The sequence below is a fragment of the Alosa sapidissima genome, chromosome 24, assembly GCF_018492685.1.
Source record: "Alosa sapidissima isolate fAloSap1 chromosome 24, fAloSap1.pri, whole genome shotgun sequence".
Classification (NCBI taxonomy): Eukaryota; Metazoa; Chordata; class Actinopteri; order Clupeiformes; family Clupeidae; genus Alosa; species Alosa sapidissima.
The window spans coordinates 12,459,943-12,478,647 of record NC_055980.1 but is presented as its reverse complement, the minus strand read 5'-3'; the positions used below and the strand labels follow the sequence as shown (position 1 = coordinate 12,478,647).

Sequence of the window (18,705 nt, the reverse complement as noted above, 5' to 3'; positions counted from 1 at the left end):
TATCCCACGCTTCCACAAAGAGGCATATTGAACTAATGTTTAGGCTACATGTTTTTTGCATGGGTAGGCTATATTGTTGTTTGGTGATTTAGCCTACTCCTTTAGCCTACTACACCCTCTTCTCTTCTGAGCAAACAAGGCATATAGGTTTATCATGTAGGGTAACTGCTCTTTCTTACATTAAAAAACTTTAATTTATCTTCTCTACTTGTCCCTGTAGTCATGGCCTCCTCATCACTAATTTCGGGATCATCATTTTCAGTGGTCGACTGGTTGATCTGCTGCTCAGTCTCACCTGGCCTCTTTCTACCATCCATCCTTCCTGACGCTTGTGTCTACTGTAGGGCCGGCTATCCGTATCTGAGAAAACTCTTTTTGGGAGGGGAGAACTCCCTCACGTAGGCTACAACCCATGCAGAGTCATTGCATTGGTGTCATGCACAGAATGCGGAAAGTGTCCTACTTTAAGGAAAGATAGACGTGACCAATGTCAATATTTTTTCCCTCGACCGACCCAAAAATGAAGCGGCCCACCGTGAATTCTTCCGATTACCCACCCCGGGCCTGATTCAGTCTTACTCTTCTTGGACTAAGGACAAGTCCTGCGATGCTAAATAGCCTTTCACAGGCCGCTGAGGCAGGTAGCGGAGTGTTCAGCTTCACAGAAGCTGCCAACGTACAGAAACATTTTTTGCAAATACGGCCACGGGTGTATGACGTTATCTTCACCCCTACCCTGTTCGCCGAGTTCACCACTATCGTCGGGGTGGTCATCTATGATAACGGGAGGTCCTCCAGTAGTTGCTCGTGCTCATGGCGGTTTCAGTTGTGCGTCCTCCTCCTTTAGCAACAAACAGCGCTGAAATAGAGTGCGCAGCGTGCGTAATGCTATCTAGGAGCAGTGATTCGCCAAACCTCCCTTATTGCTGTCGCACACATTACTTCTAGTTTTATGTTTTAGTAACGAGTAACGAAGATGCTTAGTGGAAATATAACGGAGTAAAAGTATACATTTTATCTAGGAAATGTAGTGGAGTAAAAGTGAAAGTTGGCATAAATTTAAATAGCGAAGTAAAGTACAGATACGTGAAATTTCTACTTAAGTACAGTAACGAAGTATTTGTACTCCGTTACATTACAACACTGGTCCTGTCCTGACATGTTATGTTCGTAGGCTATGAAACTGAAAGGGAGGGAGTGAAGGAGATTGTTCACTTCAGTCGTACACTGCAAAAAATAAAATCTAATCAAGTTAATCTTATATTAATATCAAAAAATGTATTTGGTATTGTTTTTAGTATAAATAGACTTACTCTCTCACATAAGATCATTTTGACTTATTTTATTTAATTAGAATTTGACTTTTAAGGAGTTATCCAGACAAATGTGCTCAATGCACTGACAGCCAAATTTGCTTGTTTTCATGATAAGATGTCTTAAAATAAGCCAAACTGTTATTAATTAAGTCAAATAATTGAACAAGAAAACGCTAGGCAAGTCTCTATACTGAAAACAATACTAACTAGATTTTTTTTATCTTTATATAATATGATTGATAACAATCATGAGGAGCCATTTGTCAGACAGAGGAATGGTCAGACAGAGATACAAACATATCATGGTTCATGCATGACTTGTCAAGCATTCTGATCATTATTATGATTGTTCTCCTTGGAGATGGTGATACAAGCCTGAGTCACCATTACACTGTAGCAGGTTGTTTCGCTACGTAAAGCACTCTGTATCCAGTGCCAGATGACAGAAGAATGCAATATAAGTTAAGTTTAATATTTGTTATTTTAAGCACAAAGGCCTCAACTGATTATATAGGCTACAAATACAACAAGAGCCCCAAAGCAACTGCACTTGCTCTGGATTTACTCAAGAAAAGAACAGCTTAAGGAGCTCTGCCAGCTCTAATAACAATTGAGTCTGATAGTAGATTACTAGCCTCCTAAACCTTTCTCATTGTTAAGTAATAGTGGGCGGAGAAAGTATTAGTTGAGCGAGTTTTGTGTCTTTTCATGGCTGCACAGGAAAATGCAGTGATGAATTACAGTTTGAGCAATGCACTTAACCCCTCGCTGCAGTGCGGCTGTAGCAGGCAGCTCACTGCGTCGGATTAGTGTGTGCTTCACTTCACTGTGTGTTCACTGTAAGTGTGAGTGTGTTTCACTAATTCACAGATTGGGATAAATGCAGAGACCAAATTTCCCTCCCGTGATCAAAAGAGTATATATACTTAATATATAATCTTTTCTATTTCAAAAGAACAAAGTTACATGTTATTGTGTGTAGAGGGGGTTGATTGCAAGATAGTGGATATGTTTCAAAGTTTATAGTTAATGTGCCAAAAGCAACTGAGACACCAGTCCAATGCCCCTACCCTCCTTTAAACTCTTTGTGCATTTGTCCCAGTGGAGAGTTCTTTCTCTAGTCTTGATGATTTCTATAGTCCTAGTGGTAAAAGGCTCAGATAAAATCATTCAGCTGTGTGATATAACACGTCAGTAACATCACATGATCGCTAAGAGAGTACGTCTTTAACAAGACTGACAGAAATGTTAGAGTAGTTTCATGAATAGTATTTCATATCATATACCCACCAGCTAAATGCAACAGGGGTCTCAAGTGGATTAGACTTTGTATTTGAGATATATAGAAAACGTATAGATATACAAATAAAAAAAACTTGTCCTGTCCCAAACACTTCTTTGTTATTAATGATTTTTATAAATTGTTGTTAACATTGTTCTTATCATGCACAGATGTAATTCTTTAAAAATCAGTTGGCAACATTTGAGACAGGTGTTCTTGTTATCATTTTCTGTGTCACTTTACTTTTAGTAGAGACAGATGGAAGTCAAGTGGCTACACTTGAATATTGGGCCTGATTATGTATCAGTGTAATACATCAAAACATGTTGGAGGGATACCCACCTGTCAAACAAAAGGTATATTGGGCACTGTAAACAGAAACCTAATTGACAGCAGAGCTGAAGTAATATTTTGCTGGAAACACATTTTAGAACAACATGATGCAGTTTCCCATTTATCTTGCTAGGCCTATCTCAGCTATTCCTGGCATTCTCTCTTTATGATGGTATGAACAGATAGCTGTATTGTAAATCACATACAGTATGGATGAAAGAAGATGAATGACAGGGAGACACGTGGAAGTTTGAAAGGACATCAAGGAGCTCAACATGATTTATGAGCGTCCTGGCAGGTCATATAATTAAAGTCAACCCATAAAAGCAAACATACTAAACTTTTTACTTTTAGATAACAACATAGTATAGTTTTTTGGAAAACATTCGGTTCTCAATGTCTATTTCATTCACCATTCTGTCTATGCTGTCTATGTGGTGTATGTATGGTTGTCTGTAATTGTTGTTTCAAGTCATAGCTAATTTTTTGGGGAAATGAAAGTACCAACTTCTTAACAACTGTCTTTAAGCAAGTTTAGAAGAATGCTCATTGTAGGCTGTATGCTCATGAACAACAAAAATAGCCTATGTTTGAACATATGATACATCTATTGATGTATGATACATGTATTGATGTAACATACATCTTTATATATCTTACATATAATTTGACCTCACAATGGTTGTTGCACAACCTCTGATGAATGGACTTCATGGTAGGCCTACAACTGTCCTCACCAATGGCAGCGGTTGACCACTTGATCCACATCTCCATCTAGTGGTCCAATCAAACAATGCGCACATCTGACAACAAAAACACCATAGCAAGCCATAAAGCTGTATTAAATGAGCATAACACAACTGACTGTGATAGCTAGCTAGCTGTATAGGGATGCAAACAGGTGAGGGGTTAAAAAGGTGAGTTCATACTGTATGTAAAACATACTGTAAAAGGAATCTATAGATGTGGGGAACATCAACAACACACAAGAGAAAACGTGTGGAAATGCAGCTTCTTTATTCATTCAAGCAATGACCAAATTATTAAATAAAAAGGGAAAGAATATTCTATAATAATGTTTACCCCCCCCCCCAAAAGAAAATAATAATAATAATAATAATAATAATAATAATAATAATAATAATGCAGTATGCATCACATCCCCTGAGTGCTATGGGTTTTACATATGTTTTTTGGTGTTTTATGCCCCCAACGTTGTCTTCAAGGCAGCACTGCTTGGAAGGCATTAGGGTTAAGCATGGGTTAAGGTTAGGGTTAGGGTTGGGGTTAGGTTTAGGATTAGGTGCCTTTAAGTCAGCGGTGGACGACGTTTGGGGCATAAAACACCATCGAGCGTTTACATATATGCCTTCCTGACATCCAGTCCTCCTCAAAATTAATAAGAGTCTGGCCTATCTGTCAGGTGCTAATAACAGTTATAGAATAGTTGTTTATGCTCAGTTCAGAAGACATTTTTTTTCCGTATCGACATGTTCTAAAATCAGAGAGGTATCTGCAGTATTTGTATTGTCAATTAACTTTTTAATCGAGTTAGAAGTGAAAGTGTACATCTCTAAAACGTTTCTGTGAATAGCCTTAAGAATGGTATCTATTGAGTTAGAGGTAAAAGTTTCTGTTCTGCTTGAAGGGGAAATGTGGCAACTGAATACAACGAAGTTGTGACATTGCTGCCTCAAAATATTTTCGCATGAGTTCCTAATTCCTAATATAGAACTGTGTATGAAGTCTCATTAAATGGAAATTAATTGGAAACACATTCATTGTAATGCATTCTTTTGTAACACTTTATCACTCTGCACACTGTACATATTGTTGAAGTAAATAATACAACTTAAAAAAAACATAGAATAACTTAAAGGCACAGAGTACTTCAACATAATTATTGCAAAGAAAAAAACCCTCATATTATCAATGATGTCTGTAAAAAGGCCATGGTGAGGGTCAGTAAGATCCATTGGCTACTTCTCACGGACGGAATTTCAGAGGCCCCACTTATACCACAACTGCAGTCTCCTTTCCCCGGACGGGATGTTGGTACATCCTTCGGCTGACACTTCATCCACTCAATAGCTGTGGATTTAGAAGTGACCACATCCTGACCTAGCTTTCCGTTTTCTACTATCCAAAAGGAGTTGTCCTTGAAGAAATATGTGTTTCCTGTGTACAGAGAGACCATGCATGTCAAATAATACATCCTGACAGTCTCTGACAATAAACATAAATAAACAAACATAAACAAACATTATTTACAGTTGCCTTACCCTCTGGACTGGTGATGATGTCATCTGGATTACTGGGCGCCCCCGTCCACAGTGACGCCGGTTTGGGGTAGCCCTCGTCTGGATTTGGCCTCTCCAAATCCTTGCCATTGGAGAAGCCCCAGAACTCTTTGCCACTAAAGAGGAAAGTCCGTCCATTGTGAGCCCAGACGAACGCCGCTTCAACCGTGGTCACGGGCTGATCGTTGCTGTGTTTCATCCCCCACTCGGTTATGGGCCGTGGGTAGCCAGGGAGCACCTTGTTGTCCTTAAACACCCAGTAGGACTGGCCTGGTGGTGGAGAGGAGGCAGAAGCAGAGTCTTTTTGTAAATACCTTAGGGTGATGATCGACAATGTTGCCGGGCAAGGTGTCTGAACCATGTTGTTTGGGCACTTTTCCAGTGGTATTGGGCAATGAATTTTATCTGGAGATTTTTAATCATCAGTGGGCTGCTTGTTGTAAGTGTCCAATCAGAACATCAGGAACTGGTTATGTGATTGCCATGCAACATTTCTCAAAAATCCAAAACATCATCATCTTTACTGAAGTGGGAGAATAATCTGAAGTGCCCTAAATTCAAGTAGTTAGCTTAACTATCACAAATACAAGAGAGACAGAGAAGGAGAGGGAGATTTTAAGACCACTAAAATGTTAAAAAATGAGTTAAAAAATCTGCTGTAAAAAACAAACTGCAAATTGGGTTACGGCAGTACCTTACTGACATATAAAGGATATTGCATTGGGTCAACACATTGAGTAATATTGATTAACAACTCTACTGACTGGTCATTCAGTCCACTTACCACTGAAGAAGACGATTCTACTGTCACTGCGCTCGTATGCTGCGTCAATCTTTTCAATCTCTATATTATTTTGATCATGGAGGCCAAACCAGAAGTTCTTGATGAGTGCTGGTGCATTAGAGAGCAGGGCTGTCTGCACTCTCCGCCAGAAGAATTTACCTGAAAAAGAACAATGGTATTAAACATCAGAAGGCAACATCATTGGGACTGTTGGAGATCATGACATATTTAAACTTGAGACACAAGTAATCAATGCATTCATCATACTTTTTTATCATGTCTTTTATACTTGTTATTGAGACAAGGTTATAGGAAGGGACCAGAAGGGACTGAGTCTGCAGCCACGATGTGTAAAGGGTGTGGGCATGTATGGTTGAATGCATGCGTGTGTGTAGGTCAGTTAAATGTCACCTAATATGAAAAAATGCACTTTTTCGGTGTCTTTACGCATGTATTTGGGATGGCTACCAGTGCAAAAACATTGAAATAACAAAACCCAGTCGTATGCTTATAAACTGCCTTGGTCTGGAAATGTGACGAGAATGAGACACATCCATACTCCAGGGTGCAGAAGACATACATATTCAGTAAATGTATAGTCAAATATTAACGGATGATTTATAAAAATGTGTCTTCAGCATTACTTTAAATCACACTGAATGGCTTACATGCCAATCATAATTAAGCAACAAATTGTTTACAAATCTTTTTAAAATAAAAACTTCACCATTGACTAATATTTTAAAAATGATGTCCAAATTACTTAAGGAGTAATATAGCATTTCTTAATAATTTACAAACATATCTAAATATTTTGTTGATAATTAGTTCATAATTAACCTAATAAGAAACTGGGCATTTTTTGTCTTTTCCCCCCGAAATTGCACTGTGCATACTTCAGAGGGCACTGTTCCCACCTCTTTTGGCCTACCATCAAATGCTTGACCCCTTTGGAAAGCTCAGACCCTGTAGAACAGTGTTTCCCAAACTTTTATTCTGACAGACCATCGCGACCCATTTCACTTCAAATCTACCCTGCAACCACCAATATTGTTTTAGGCCACAGGTTCTCCAACTTTTCTATGCCTTCCCCAACCATACATTGCTATAGGATCTGGATAGATAGACATAGCATTTTGAGCACCAACAGCGTGAAAAGTTGGAAATGACTACTGAAAAGATATGTTTTACATGTAATGTGCATCCGAGAGTTTGGGGAAATTCTCGCATTGTTGCGCAGTCGTCATTCGTCAGCATAGTAAGCCCGTCCTGTATTTCTAAAAAAAATGTTGTAGGCTACGTTGCGTTGCAGACAAATGGGTCCATAACACTGTGGACGTCAATTCCGATGTAAACAGCAAATAACTTAAGTCGTTGTATTGTATTGTTGTATTATATTATATTGTATAGTCGTTATATCAGAACAAAAAGCTTTTGCGCAATAGCCAGAAGAATGCGCCTTTACTTTGGAGTTAGCGAGGTAGAAAACGAGAGGAATAGTGTTTAAAATGTTTTCGTGCAAGGTGAAGAGATCTACGGTAGCCTTGCCGTATCTCTCCCAGATCTGACTGACAACTTGGGGATGGAGTCTCCATTCTCCGTAAAGGGGGTTTCCCCTTGATAGAAGGTCTGCCCCGGTGTTCATGATTCCTGGAACGTGCGTTGCTCGTAGCGAGCTGATCCAGGTGCTGCTCCAAAGAATCAGTCTGCGTGCAAGCTTGTTTAGTTGAAGGGAGTGAGTCCCTCCCTGGCGATTGATATAAGCCACTACGGTTGTATTGTCCGTCCTGATTAGGACATGGAAGCCGTGCAGGTATTGGAGAAAATGTTCCAGCGCTAGGAACACTGCCAGCCATGCTGGCCAGGTCCCGTTGGCAGATCTGCCCTCGTGGACTGCACCCCATCCCGTGAGGGATGCATCCGTCATGACTACCTTTCTCTCATACACAACTCCCAGGGGAGAGCCTGTTCTGAGTGTCTGCGGGTTTTTCCACCAGTTGAGTGCTGTGAGGCACACCGGTGATATTTTCACTATGCGTCTGAGATGTCTCCGGGGCTCTCTGTTGAGCAGCGGCAAACGCAGGTCGTGTCGCTGGCTTTCGGGCAGACACACATCGAAAGCTTCGCCCTCTTTTTTCTGTGTGTCGCGTCTCTTTCGCATGCTTTCAATAGCCGGTCCAAAGAGTTCTTTGGTGTCGACGGGGGCGTCGAGATAGGAGATCTTCTCCCTGTCGCTCAGGCTAGACAGGTTTAGCCATAGAGACCAAGTTCTTCTGATATCTAGCATGGCAAATTCACACGATGTGAAAAGGGTTTGTCCCAGTAGCGTGTGACCTCTTTCAGGCATGCAGGCAAAACTGGCAGCAGATGTTTGGCAGGAGGCAGGCACGAGGGAAGCCTCTTGCCGTCGTAGAGATCCCTCTCCGCCCCAAGGGCTCCTGGGGAAGCTGGCCATTCCACTCCTAGCTTAGCCGCGGCCCGCTTACAAATTTCAACGAAGGCAAAATCCGTTGAAGTTTGAGGTTCGCCACCCTGAGAGCTAGCCGGGCGGGAGGTTTCAGTGTGGAGAAAAGTCCCCTCCTCGTCCTCCTCTTGGTCATCGCGGAGGATGTTGGAGATCATGTCTTCATCCTCCTCCTCATCTATGTCGGTTGCTGCTGCACCGGCGTCCTCCAGCAGTTGGTCTTCGAATGCCAGCGGTGGCTGCGCACTAGGAGGTTTCATCTCCATAAACTCGCCCCAGTCTCGAATTGGAGGCTGTTGGGTGGTTTTTCCAGCGTTTTCTCCCGCTTAGGAGTGGGCGTTAAGAGGAGGGTTGCCCTTTGAGGTAGCTGCAACACAGAGGCGACGTCCCAGAACATTCGTGGACATGCCGCAGCAGTGGTCGCAACTGTCTGGATCCGCCAGTGATGCCTGGGCATGTTTAGTGCCCATGCACACGATGCACATAGCATGTGGATCTCTTCCTGAAATCATGGCTCCACAGGCGGCGAGGCAGGGGCATGATAAAACATCCTTAGCCTGATCCGCCATTCCACTGGTGGAGGCAGCCATATCTACCGAGCACCGTAAGGATCGTTCTCGGTTCAAATTTTGTTTTTTTTTGCTCGCCTTAATGCGTTAGCAAGTCCAGCAACGAAGCTGACTTAGTAGGTGCTAATGAAAGCGCTCAGCAAGTAGCAATCCTACACCCGGGGACAGAACCATGACGGCCTATCGATGGACAGTTCAGTAGGAAGTAGATGCTGAGGAAGATTGTGGTCTTCATGGGGAAGAAAGCGAGAATGAGTGAAGAGAGTTGCGCAGCCGGTTATAAAGGGGTGACGTGGGCTGCAACTGGTCTGTCTATAGACAGACGTGGTGCAATAGGTGCTTCCGTGGTTGGTCACGCCAGAGGGCGCTTCCCATAGTAAGATACCGAACGAATGTTCGACAGAGAACTATCTCTCCTCTACCCTTAAGTGAAGCGTTGAACAGTTCAATCAGTGCCGGTTCAGACCTCCATTGGGCCCTAAGCAAAATCCTGCTAAGGGGCCCTCCTACCTGAACTCTGAGCGCCAAAATTAAGCAATTTTTTTACAGTATCATCTGATCTCAGTGCTCCCAATACAATCATCCCACCTCATTTTGGATGTCTATGGAAGTTACCAAATATAGTGTTTTTCCATAAAAGGTCTGGGCTGTTTGCTTTTGATGCTTGCTGTACATCCCCTTGCAAAAAATAACTGCAGTTTTTTCAAAGTAGCCTACAGTTCAGTTATACTACAGTAGGCTACAGTGCAGTATAGTATTTTCATGTCCAAAATACTGCATTTCTGTAGTAAAGTAGCCTACACTATGCAGTACAATGCATTTTTTTGCGTCTAAAATACTGCATTCCCTGCATAAGAGCTGCAAATATTTTCATACTCTGCAGTTTGACACTTGAAGTAGCCTAATGCAGTTATTGGTTGTGCTAGTAGCCGACTGACTGTTCTTCACCTGTGTGTCTGTACTACTTTCCAAAGACATAGGCTATGAACTGGCTCCCCTGATTCTCTTATATATTATTTCAATATTTTTTCAAACGTAGACTATTTTAAAATCATTTTAATACGTCATATAGGCCTAATTTACGATGTGCATCTATTGTCCATGTAGCACAGCGAATCAAAGTTAATAGGCTACTTTCCATTTTGCATACGTTCAGTTGTGAAATATTGTAAAACAATTTAGTTCTTTTAAAAATGTATGGGAAGAGTGAAATCACCTATTAGTTTAGACGGGTCCATGCATGTTTTTGCTGAAAAACTGCTAGTTTCATCCTGAGCCGCACGTTTTTAGAATGCATTTAAAGCAGGGCTCCGAACCGGTTAAAGGAACGAAAACGAAAACCGAAAACGAACGGAAGTTTACGGAATTTTACGAGGAGCGGAAACGGAAACGAAAACAAAATGGTCTTCAACTGTTCCGGAACAGAAACGTTATTCTAAAATCCACAAAACCGGTTAATAACGTTTTTTTTTCGTTCTCTAACGTAGCCTCGTAGCCTAATAATTTGATTTCTGCAGTTTGAAAAAAAAAACGAATAAATGGACCTTTGGTCCAAATGTGTATATTTTGTCTTGCTGTTGTAATGTAACCTATCCGTCTGCCACTTCGGATCTTAGGCCAGCTCGTAGCGTAGGCTACTGAAACTGATTTGGAAATTGTTTATAGCCTATGCGTAATAGCCTATTTTGCCTGTCCACGCCTTGTCGTTTTAAAGTCGGGATTTGAAATGTTTGCGCAATTATAGCCTATTCTATGTAGAAGAGTTAAACGGGAAATTTGAGATAGGCCTTGTCAGCAACAGACAGGTTCGTTTATAAACAGGGTTGGAATTATAGCGCAAGCCTTTAAAGATCTCCATATGGATAAAACTTAGGCTACAACCAGGTAAGGAGTTTAGCACGTATCCAGAAATATTTTTGATAAGAAATTATTTATAGGCATAGGTTAGGCCTACAGTAAGTCTGTAGGCTATGGGATGGATAGCCCATCTGAATGTTTTTGGATGCCGCTTGTGATTTATTATTTTTGGGCATAGCTACGGTATAGGCTAAATCAAGGGGAAATAATGAGTACGTCTATTCTAAGATAAAGTCCACAAAAATAGACTTGATAGGCCCGCCAAACACTGCCGGAACTTTAGGAACGAACGATATTTTGCGTTCCGAACCGGTTCAGGACCGATATGTTGGTGGCGGAACGCATGCAAGAACGAAAACGTTAAAAACATAGGCCTACCTGAACCGTTTGGAACTGAACATTTGAAAAATTATTTAAATTATTGCGAAGTACTGTGACTGGGAAAGGCTGGCAAGCAAGCCGCAGACAGATCAGGGGATTCACTTCCCTGTTAGGTAGGCCTAGGCTAGGCCAGCAAGCAACACGTGCTGGAGAGATGCATGTTGACATCAAACCATGGAATGAACGCTAGTTTACCCGACTGCTGTTCCCGCTGTTCATTCTCCTGATGTTTCTTCCGTTTTTCATGCCCTGAATGGTAATTCGTTTCATGTTCATCTTCTTAATGTATGAGGCACTGTCGCTATAACTGTATACTTGTCTGTCACTATAGCTTGACTCAAGGGGAGACAGGGGAGGGGGCCTTCATTAACTTGCGGGGCCCTACGCAACTTGCGTAGTGTGCGTATAGGGAGAACCGGCCCTGAGTTCAATGGCCCTGGGGACAAATGACTTCCTCAGTCTATCAGTTGTGCATGACAGTGAGCAAAGTCTCCAGCTGATCAGGCTCTTCTGCTTTATAATAGTGCTATGGAGTGGATGACATTCATTGTCCAAGATGCAGATCAGTGTGATATTTGTCTGATATTGAAGTGATGCACTCCACTGTGTAGGAGATAAGTGATGGCGTCGTCCACACCCACTTTCTCCTGATATGCAAACTGTAGCGGGTCTAGTGCATGGCGTACCTGGGGTCTGAGTATGCGCAGGACCAGTCTCTCCATTGTCTTCATCACATGTGGACGCTAAATTGGATTTGGTACCAGTTCTTGGTGCCTGCATGACTGAGCTAGTATTACTGAATGTGCATATGCTATATTTACACGTGGGTGTCCACGTGTGCTATTGAGATTCAATCTTAAGGTTGTGGGTGGTTTCAGCAAAGAGGATCAAATTGGGTAAGATTACTCCATGTTGCTGCAACACTTGTGATGTGATGCAAATATGTAAGGCAATGCCTTGAGAGCCAATTGCTACCGTTTTCTCTGGAAGACAGCAGACTAAAAAGAAAAACGGACACACACACACACTTTCAAAATGATCTGACATATTATGGCCTGGACCTGCCCTTGTATGGAGACATACCGGTAAGCCTGCTAGATCTTTCTACAGTTAAAGATGATTAAAACAGGAATACTGCAGAATTTCAAACCAGAAAATACTTTTAAAATCATCCGCACAACACACTCTTAAAACAAATGTGATGCCCCTATTTGGACACAGGAATGTGTTAAAAAAACAATGCAAGTGTTATTTTCAACACATATTGTGTAACAAATAAAAAAAGGAAACAACACAAACTGCTGTCCCTATCTGGACACAGAGATGTGTTAAAAACAATGCAAATTGTGTTACATTCATTTTAAGAGTGCAAACGCTGTTCCCCAATAGTTTTTAGTACTGTACAACTTTTTGTGTGACATTTTGGGGCCCAAGCCCAGTGGTAAAAATTAAATCTACTCAGGAGCAGTTTGTGGTGTGCAGACTTTACGTTTTTTTTTTATACTTTTTTTGCTGGACTTTTTTTTGTCAAGCAACTTTTCGGCAAAACCAGAAAACATTTCCAGTTTATAAAAGTTACAGTTTATAAACTGTTAATGTAAAGTGTAGTCAGACCAGAGTATATCTTACTAACCTTTGAAGAAGAAAACATCTCCTCTGATGTTGGCCACTGCGTCAAAGCCTCCCACACAGCGATTTGGGACAGATGGGTCTGGCCTGAGAAAAAAAGAACAGGTATAATTGCTAAAAAAAAACAGAATAAATTGTGCAATTTAATGCCTATACAGTATTTACAGTATGTTATATATAACCTCATACATATATAACCTCATAAATGCTCTCAAAAGCTATTCTTTTGGTGATATGTTTTGCCTGCAAATGTTGATTTGTTAGTGATTTTGTTTGACTGACTGTGTCTGACTGCAAAAAGGCTTGGTTGTTGATAAGCCACGGTGTGAAATCTCTATAGCACTAGCAATTTAACATCTCTCCTTGTGTATATTTGAAAAATATTTTGTGTATGTGCTCACCTTGGTGTTCTGTGTGGTGGAAGTGGATCAGGCAGGTCAGGAAGAGGAGGTGTGACGGGAAGTGTTGGGTTTTTCTTGTTGGGCCCTGAGGGGGAAAGGTCCAGAAAAAAGATGTCATTAGTGGCCATTAAGTAAATATGTCATGCTGGATTATATGCCAAAATCAATTAAGCACTCAAAAGCCAGGTGCAGGGGCCCTCCAGTCATTCTCAAAAGATAACATCAAGGTAGAAAAAAACAGCATGTCATTAAGCCTTTGAAATGTGAAGTTTTTTTGTAAGTCATTCTAGAATCATACTGTGCAGATCTAGAATTTACATTAGCTTTTTCTAAAGGTATATATATATGTTTAGGAGTTTGCTTTTACATAGATATTTACATAGACAGTTGAGACTGACAGGAAGTGAGAGGGAGAAAAAGAGATGAGGTGGGAAAGAATCATGGCTCAGATTTGACCCTGGATCCCTGTGGGCACATGAACCCAAATGTGGTACATAATGCTGCCCCATTACACTGACCATTGACTGAGATTTAAAACAGGCTCTTGAGTTCATTATTACATGGACTGATATGGACATTCTAATCACATATTGTGTTTTCACTCTGTGTACCTACCATACACTTGCTGGATAGCTTGTTGGTCGTCGCGAGGCAAGCGGTAGGAGTGCATATCTCTCGCGGCAGGACCGCTGTAGTAGGGCGCCATGATGGAGCCAGTGTCAGCAGAGTGTCCCAAGCCCAGGGCATGACCGAACTCATGCACTGCCACCGTGAAGAGATCCGTGGTCCCGCCACTGAAGTCTGAGACAGCACAGACACAATGATAGAATTTGGATAGATACTAATAATCAGTCAGTCTATCAGGTCTGTCGAAATACATTGCTTGATTTGAATCTAAATCTGATCTCCTAGTCATAGTATTCAAGTTTTGCTTTAGGCTGGGACACTCTTGAAATGAGTTTGGCCCAGCAAACGCTCCGTCAGAGAAGTCATAGGGTGTGGTTTCAAAGAGGATGTGTGTGTGGTTGAAAAAAAATGTCTGTGATCAAAGAGTAGGGGGTTAACTAGATTGTAGTCTAGATGACCCTAGATTTTTATATGAATGAACACATAGATCATTCTTGACCTAAAGTCACAGTGTGCTCCAAAAAAGGGGTTTCCCCATATCCAGCAAAGTTCAATGAGACTGTTTAACACAAGAACACCACTGATTCCACATGCTGACTATTATAAGTACAATATCATATTCAGTGGCCTACCTTCATAACCCCAATTCTCCTCATCATCAAAGTGAGTGTCTCCAGCGATCTCGGACTCCCCAGGGAAGAAAGCGTGAGCGAGCGTGCCCCCGGGCCCGTCAAACGGGTAGCCGTCGTCATGGTGGGTGCGTGTGAAAGACACCTCCACGTCAGCTTGACCTGGGCTCCTCTCAGAGAACTTCAAGGGGGTGACGTCACTCCAGGCTTTTAAGGCATTCATCATGATATTTCGAACTCTATCTTTTGTATCTATATTTTTGTTCAGCCTGGGCATGTTGTGGATGCTAGAGTTTTAAAAGGAAGATGAGAGGCAATGAACTCAAGTGGATACACGAAAAGCCCTATCACACTAGAGTTGTCTATGTGCGTGTCATGTAAGACCAAGGATAACATGTCCATATTTCTCACCTCCATGTTATTTCTCCCTTCTTCCAGCTTAAACCAGACAGAGCATATCTTTTCCGTCTCCTTCTTCTCATCCTGTCCTCAGAGCCCATGATGTCAGGTAAAGAGCACCTCGGCTTTGACATGAGCTTCAAGGTCTCGCTGTCTAGAAAGGGAAAACCACAAACCTCTATACTTTAACTTCTGTGCTTCAACTCTTTACCCCACCCAAACAGTTTCCGTCTCAGTGTAAAAAAAAAATGTACCGAATTTTCCAGTTTGTTTAATTCCTCCAAATCTCTGCATCTCTCGAATTGCTTTCTCTAAGCCTTCTTTAGTTTGGAGTTTTCCAATCTTGGGGTCCGGTGGAGACAGATATCCATAACGACCCAGCCAGTCCTTCAACAAAAGAGTTCTATGACATTATGGTCTTCATTCTGTATGATTGTAGTCTAATTTCAAGTGAAAAGCCCAAACACCCAGCAAGCAGTGATATTTAGACAGAGGAAGTTGGTTACTCATTTTAAATGTCTTCCAATTAATAATTTGGAACCATGCTTAATTTTAAGTAAAGGGAAAACACACTGAAGAGTATAGTGCAATTGTTAATTTAGGATGCTCTCATTGCTTTAGAGCTCTATTAGGAATGTGGCAGTAAAAAACAGTTCAGGTACTGCAAAGCTTAGGAAACTTAGGACCCACCCTCTGTAGTTACAAAACTACAATAAACTAAGAATATTTTGAATAGAATATTATAAAACCAATTAAGATCAATGTAGCAAACAAAACAAAAGAAAAACAGTAAGGACACTCACCACACCCCGAGAGTACTGATCCGGCTCTGCCTTAGAATCTATTAAGAAGGCCAACATGAGCACCATACCAGTAAGGCATCTTAACAGGATCCTCGATGGCATCCTCTGGTCGTCCGTGGAAAGGGAATTCGCAGCCTGAAGTTGTACGAAGACAAGAAAAGTCTAACCGTAACTATAACAAATATCAGCTCGTAACCACTGGCAATATTTTGCGAGTAAAGAAAAATTCAAGTAAAACAATTAGTCATATAAACCAATATATTGACTAGCCTATAGTTCATCAGTCATTGTCAAAAAGTAACCAATAACTGAGTTCAACTGGCAAACGATGCGCTTCAGAACTGAAGACATTCTGGCACGCCTTAGTAGGATAATAGCCTTCCTACCAGTGCTTTGTCTCTCTCCTCTTGCTCTTCGTTCTGACTAAGTAGAAGGGTTTGGGCGATCAATAGCTAAAAGAGATGCTCAGTCATCTATGCCGCTTTCTTCCGGCTGTCAGAAGGAACCGCCCGGAAATATGATCACATTTACGCGATTAGTGTTCTAATTTCTAGCGCTTGTTTGTGCTTCACGTATCATGCCATCCTGTGTATCAAATTAAATATCTTTGTCGAAGAGGTGCTCGGATTAGGATTATATACAGAATATCTTCCACTCAAGACCGAGAGCGGGGGGAATCTATCATATTATGCACAAGATAATGCAATTAGTGAAATCAGGCCCTACACTTCACTACAAAATGTTACACTACAAGCCACATATAGCCTACTTTCACACACTGTTGCGTTTTTTTCTGGTTTGTGTGACATTGATAAGAGGGCCATTCCATGCAAAGGTCATCCTTATCATGGAAAAAAAAATGTGCACACACAAATAGAACTGTTATTAAAATGTTCTTTTAGGTCTATATTTTATTGTTTGTAACTGATCTGCTTGAATTCCATGAAAAATTACACTCTTTTTACATCATAAATATGGTGCGCAACCATACAGAAACATCAATTTTCACATGGCAATATTATACATGTTACATCCATAACGTTTTATAGGAAAAGTTTGTGCTACACATACAGTGTTGATTTATATCAATGTGAAGTTTGATAAACAAATTGTGCCCCTTTCTTACTTTTAAAACCTTTAATGGTGTGTTATGGGTGTGACGTTATGGATGTGACATTATGGATGTCTAGTCTACTATTTACAAAGGTTTACAACACAATGTGCCAGCATTTGAAGTGTCAGATACTCTACTCTGTAGCTAATAGCCTACCCACAGAGATGAGTAACGGCAGCAATAAACTATAGCAGTACAAATGATGACAGCCCCTCAGTACTGCACATTCTCTCTACAAAAATATGTCACGCTTGTCAATTTGTCTCCATCTCCTACTCTTACAACTCATGTGCATGTAAATGAGTGTGCATGTGAGTTTGCTTTTCTGTATAAGTGTGTGTGTGTGTGTGTGTGTGTGTGTGTGTGTGTGTGTGTGTGTTAGGGGGCTAATGGTGTGTGTGTGCATTCGTGAGTGTGTGTGTGTGTGTGTGTGTGTGTGTTTATGTGTGTGTGTGCTTGCCTGTGTGTGTGTGTGTGTGTGTGTGTGTGTGTGTGTGTGTGTGTGTGCGTGCGTGTGTGTGTGTGTGTGTGTGTGCGTGCGTGTATGCATGTGTGTAAATCACAAATGAGTGGGTATGGGCTAGGTTGATGCGGGCTCTTGAGACTAACATACAGTACCATAAACATTTAGTCATCTTGGTACAACGGTTCAGGTAGTTATTGCATTTTTCGGGTTCTGGGGGGCCTAGTGCGGTGGGGGAGTGGCCACCAAGTTCCCTGGTGTAGCGCAACAGCAGGAAACAACTCAACTGAACAGGACACTCTTACTCAAAACATTCTTGCAGGCCTCTTTCTGTCATCATCTAGTTTTATAAGAACAGCCTCATATAATATATAGTAGGGGAGACCGGGTATGGTTGTAACACATTTTTCTTCAGCACCTAAAACTACCATTTCTTTTAAAGCTACAGTTCTGGAACTTTTTGGCAAAGTAACCACATTTGTCAACTACAAGTGGCAACCATTTAAATCTCTTCAACTATATTACAGAATTTGTGAGATTATGACAAATACAGTGTGTACCTTTGTTACAACCTACCCCACTACTGGGGTAGATTGTAACACCTATTGGGGTAGATTGTAACAGGTACAAAAAAATGCAGAAAAACAATGGAATTCCATTTGATATACTGATTTATTGCATAAACAGGGTACACAAGGTGTGAAAATAGATTCACCAACATATTGTATACCATACAATCCGTTCTTCACATAGAGAATGAAGATCATATTAACATTTTAAACTAAATATAAAAACCACAGCGTTTATACTTTTGTGTGTGTATGTATTTGTGTCTCTCATGGAAAGAGAGAGAGGGCTGAACAGTCACACACACAAAGATGAAATTAAACAGACATTAAATGGGTCTACTAGCCCCATTCCACAGGTTGTAACATATTCAAAAATTGTGTTACAACCTACCCCACCACTGTCATCCATTGTTTAGCTAGCTGTATTAGCATGGTGCTTTGACATTAGCAAGAGAGAGCTACACCATTCTTTACTAGAGAAACTATAGTTTGACCTGATGTAACTCATACAACTGTATCTACAATGGTAAAAGCACTAGAAAAAATAATTTAAAAAAAAAAGTTACTTTCTTACCTCAGATGTTGAATTTTTCTCCTTACTCCGGGATAAATGGCACTAACAACTTGAAAATGTCCATGTGTGATCGTTAAGGAAGTCTGAGCAGTCAGAAACTGTCACATGGCTCATATCTTATCCCTGATTGGTGGAATTGGTGATGTTACAACTCTCCCCATGTTACAACCATACCCGGTCTCCCCTAATAGTATAATAATTATACTACTAT

General features: G+C 41.1%; 1 protein-coding gene across 1 annotated transcript; it reads right to left on the bottom strand.

Annotated features, from left to right (window-relative positions):
• Positions 1-3,926: 3,926 nt before the first annotated feature.
• Positions 3,927-16,276, bottom strand: mmp25b (matrix metallopeptidase 25b). Its single transcript, XM_042083740.1, has 11 exons — positions 16,161-16,276; positions 15,775-15,909; positions 15,226-15,358; positions 14,984-15,125; positions 14,576-14,859; positions 13,932-14,117; positions 13,317-13,401; positions 12,920-13,002; positions 6,016-6,174; positions 5,214-5,501; positions 3,927-5,109 (listed from the first exon to the last, which is right to left on the bottom strand). Exons 2-11 carry the CDS (start codon positions 15,874-15,876, stop codon positions 4,853-4,855), a joined length of 1,719 nt encoding a protein of 572 aa, XP_041939674.1. The 5' UTR covers positions 15,877-15,909; positions 16,161-16,276; the 3' UTR covers positions 3,927-4,852.
• Between the last annotated feature and the right edge of the window lie 2,429 nt (positions 16,277-18,705).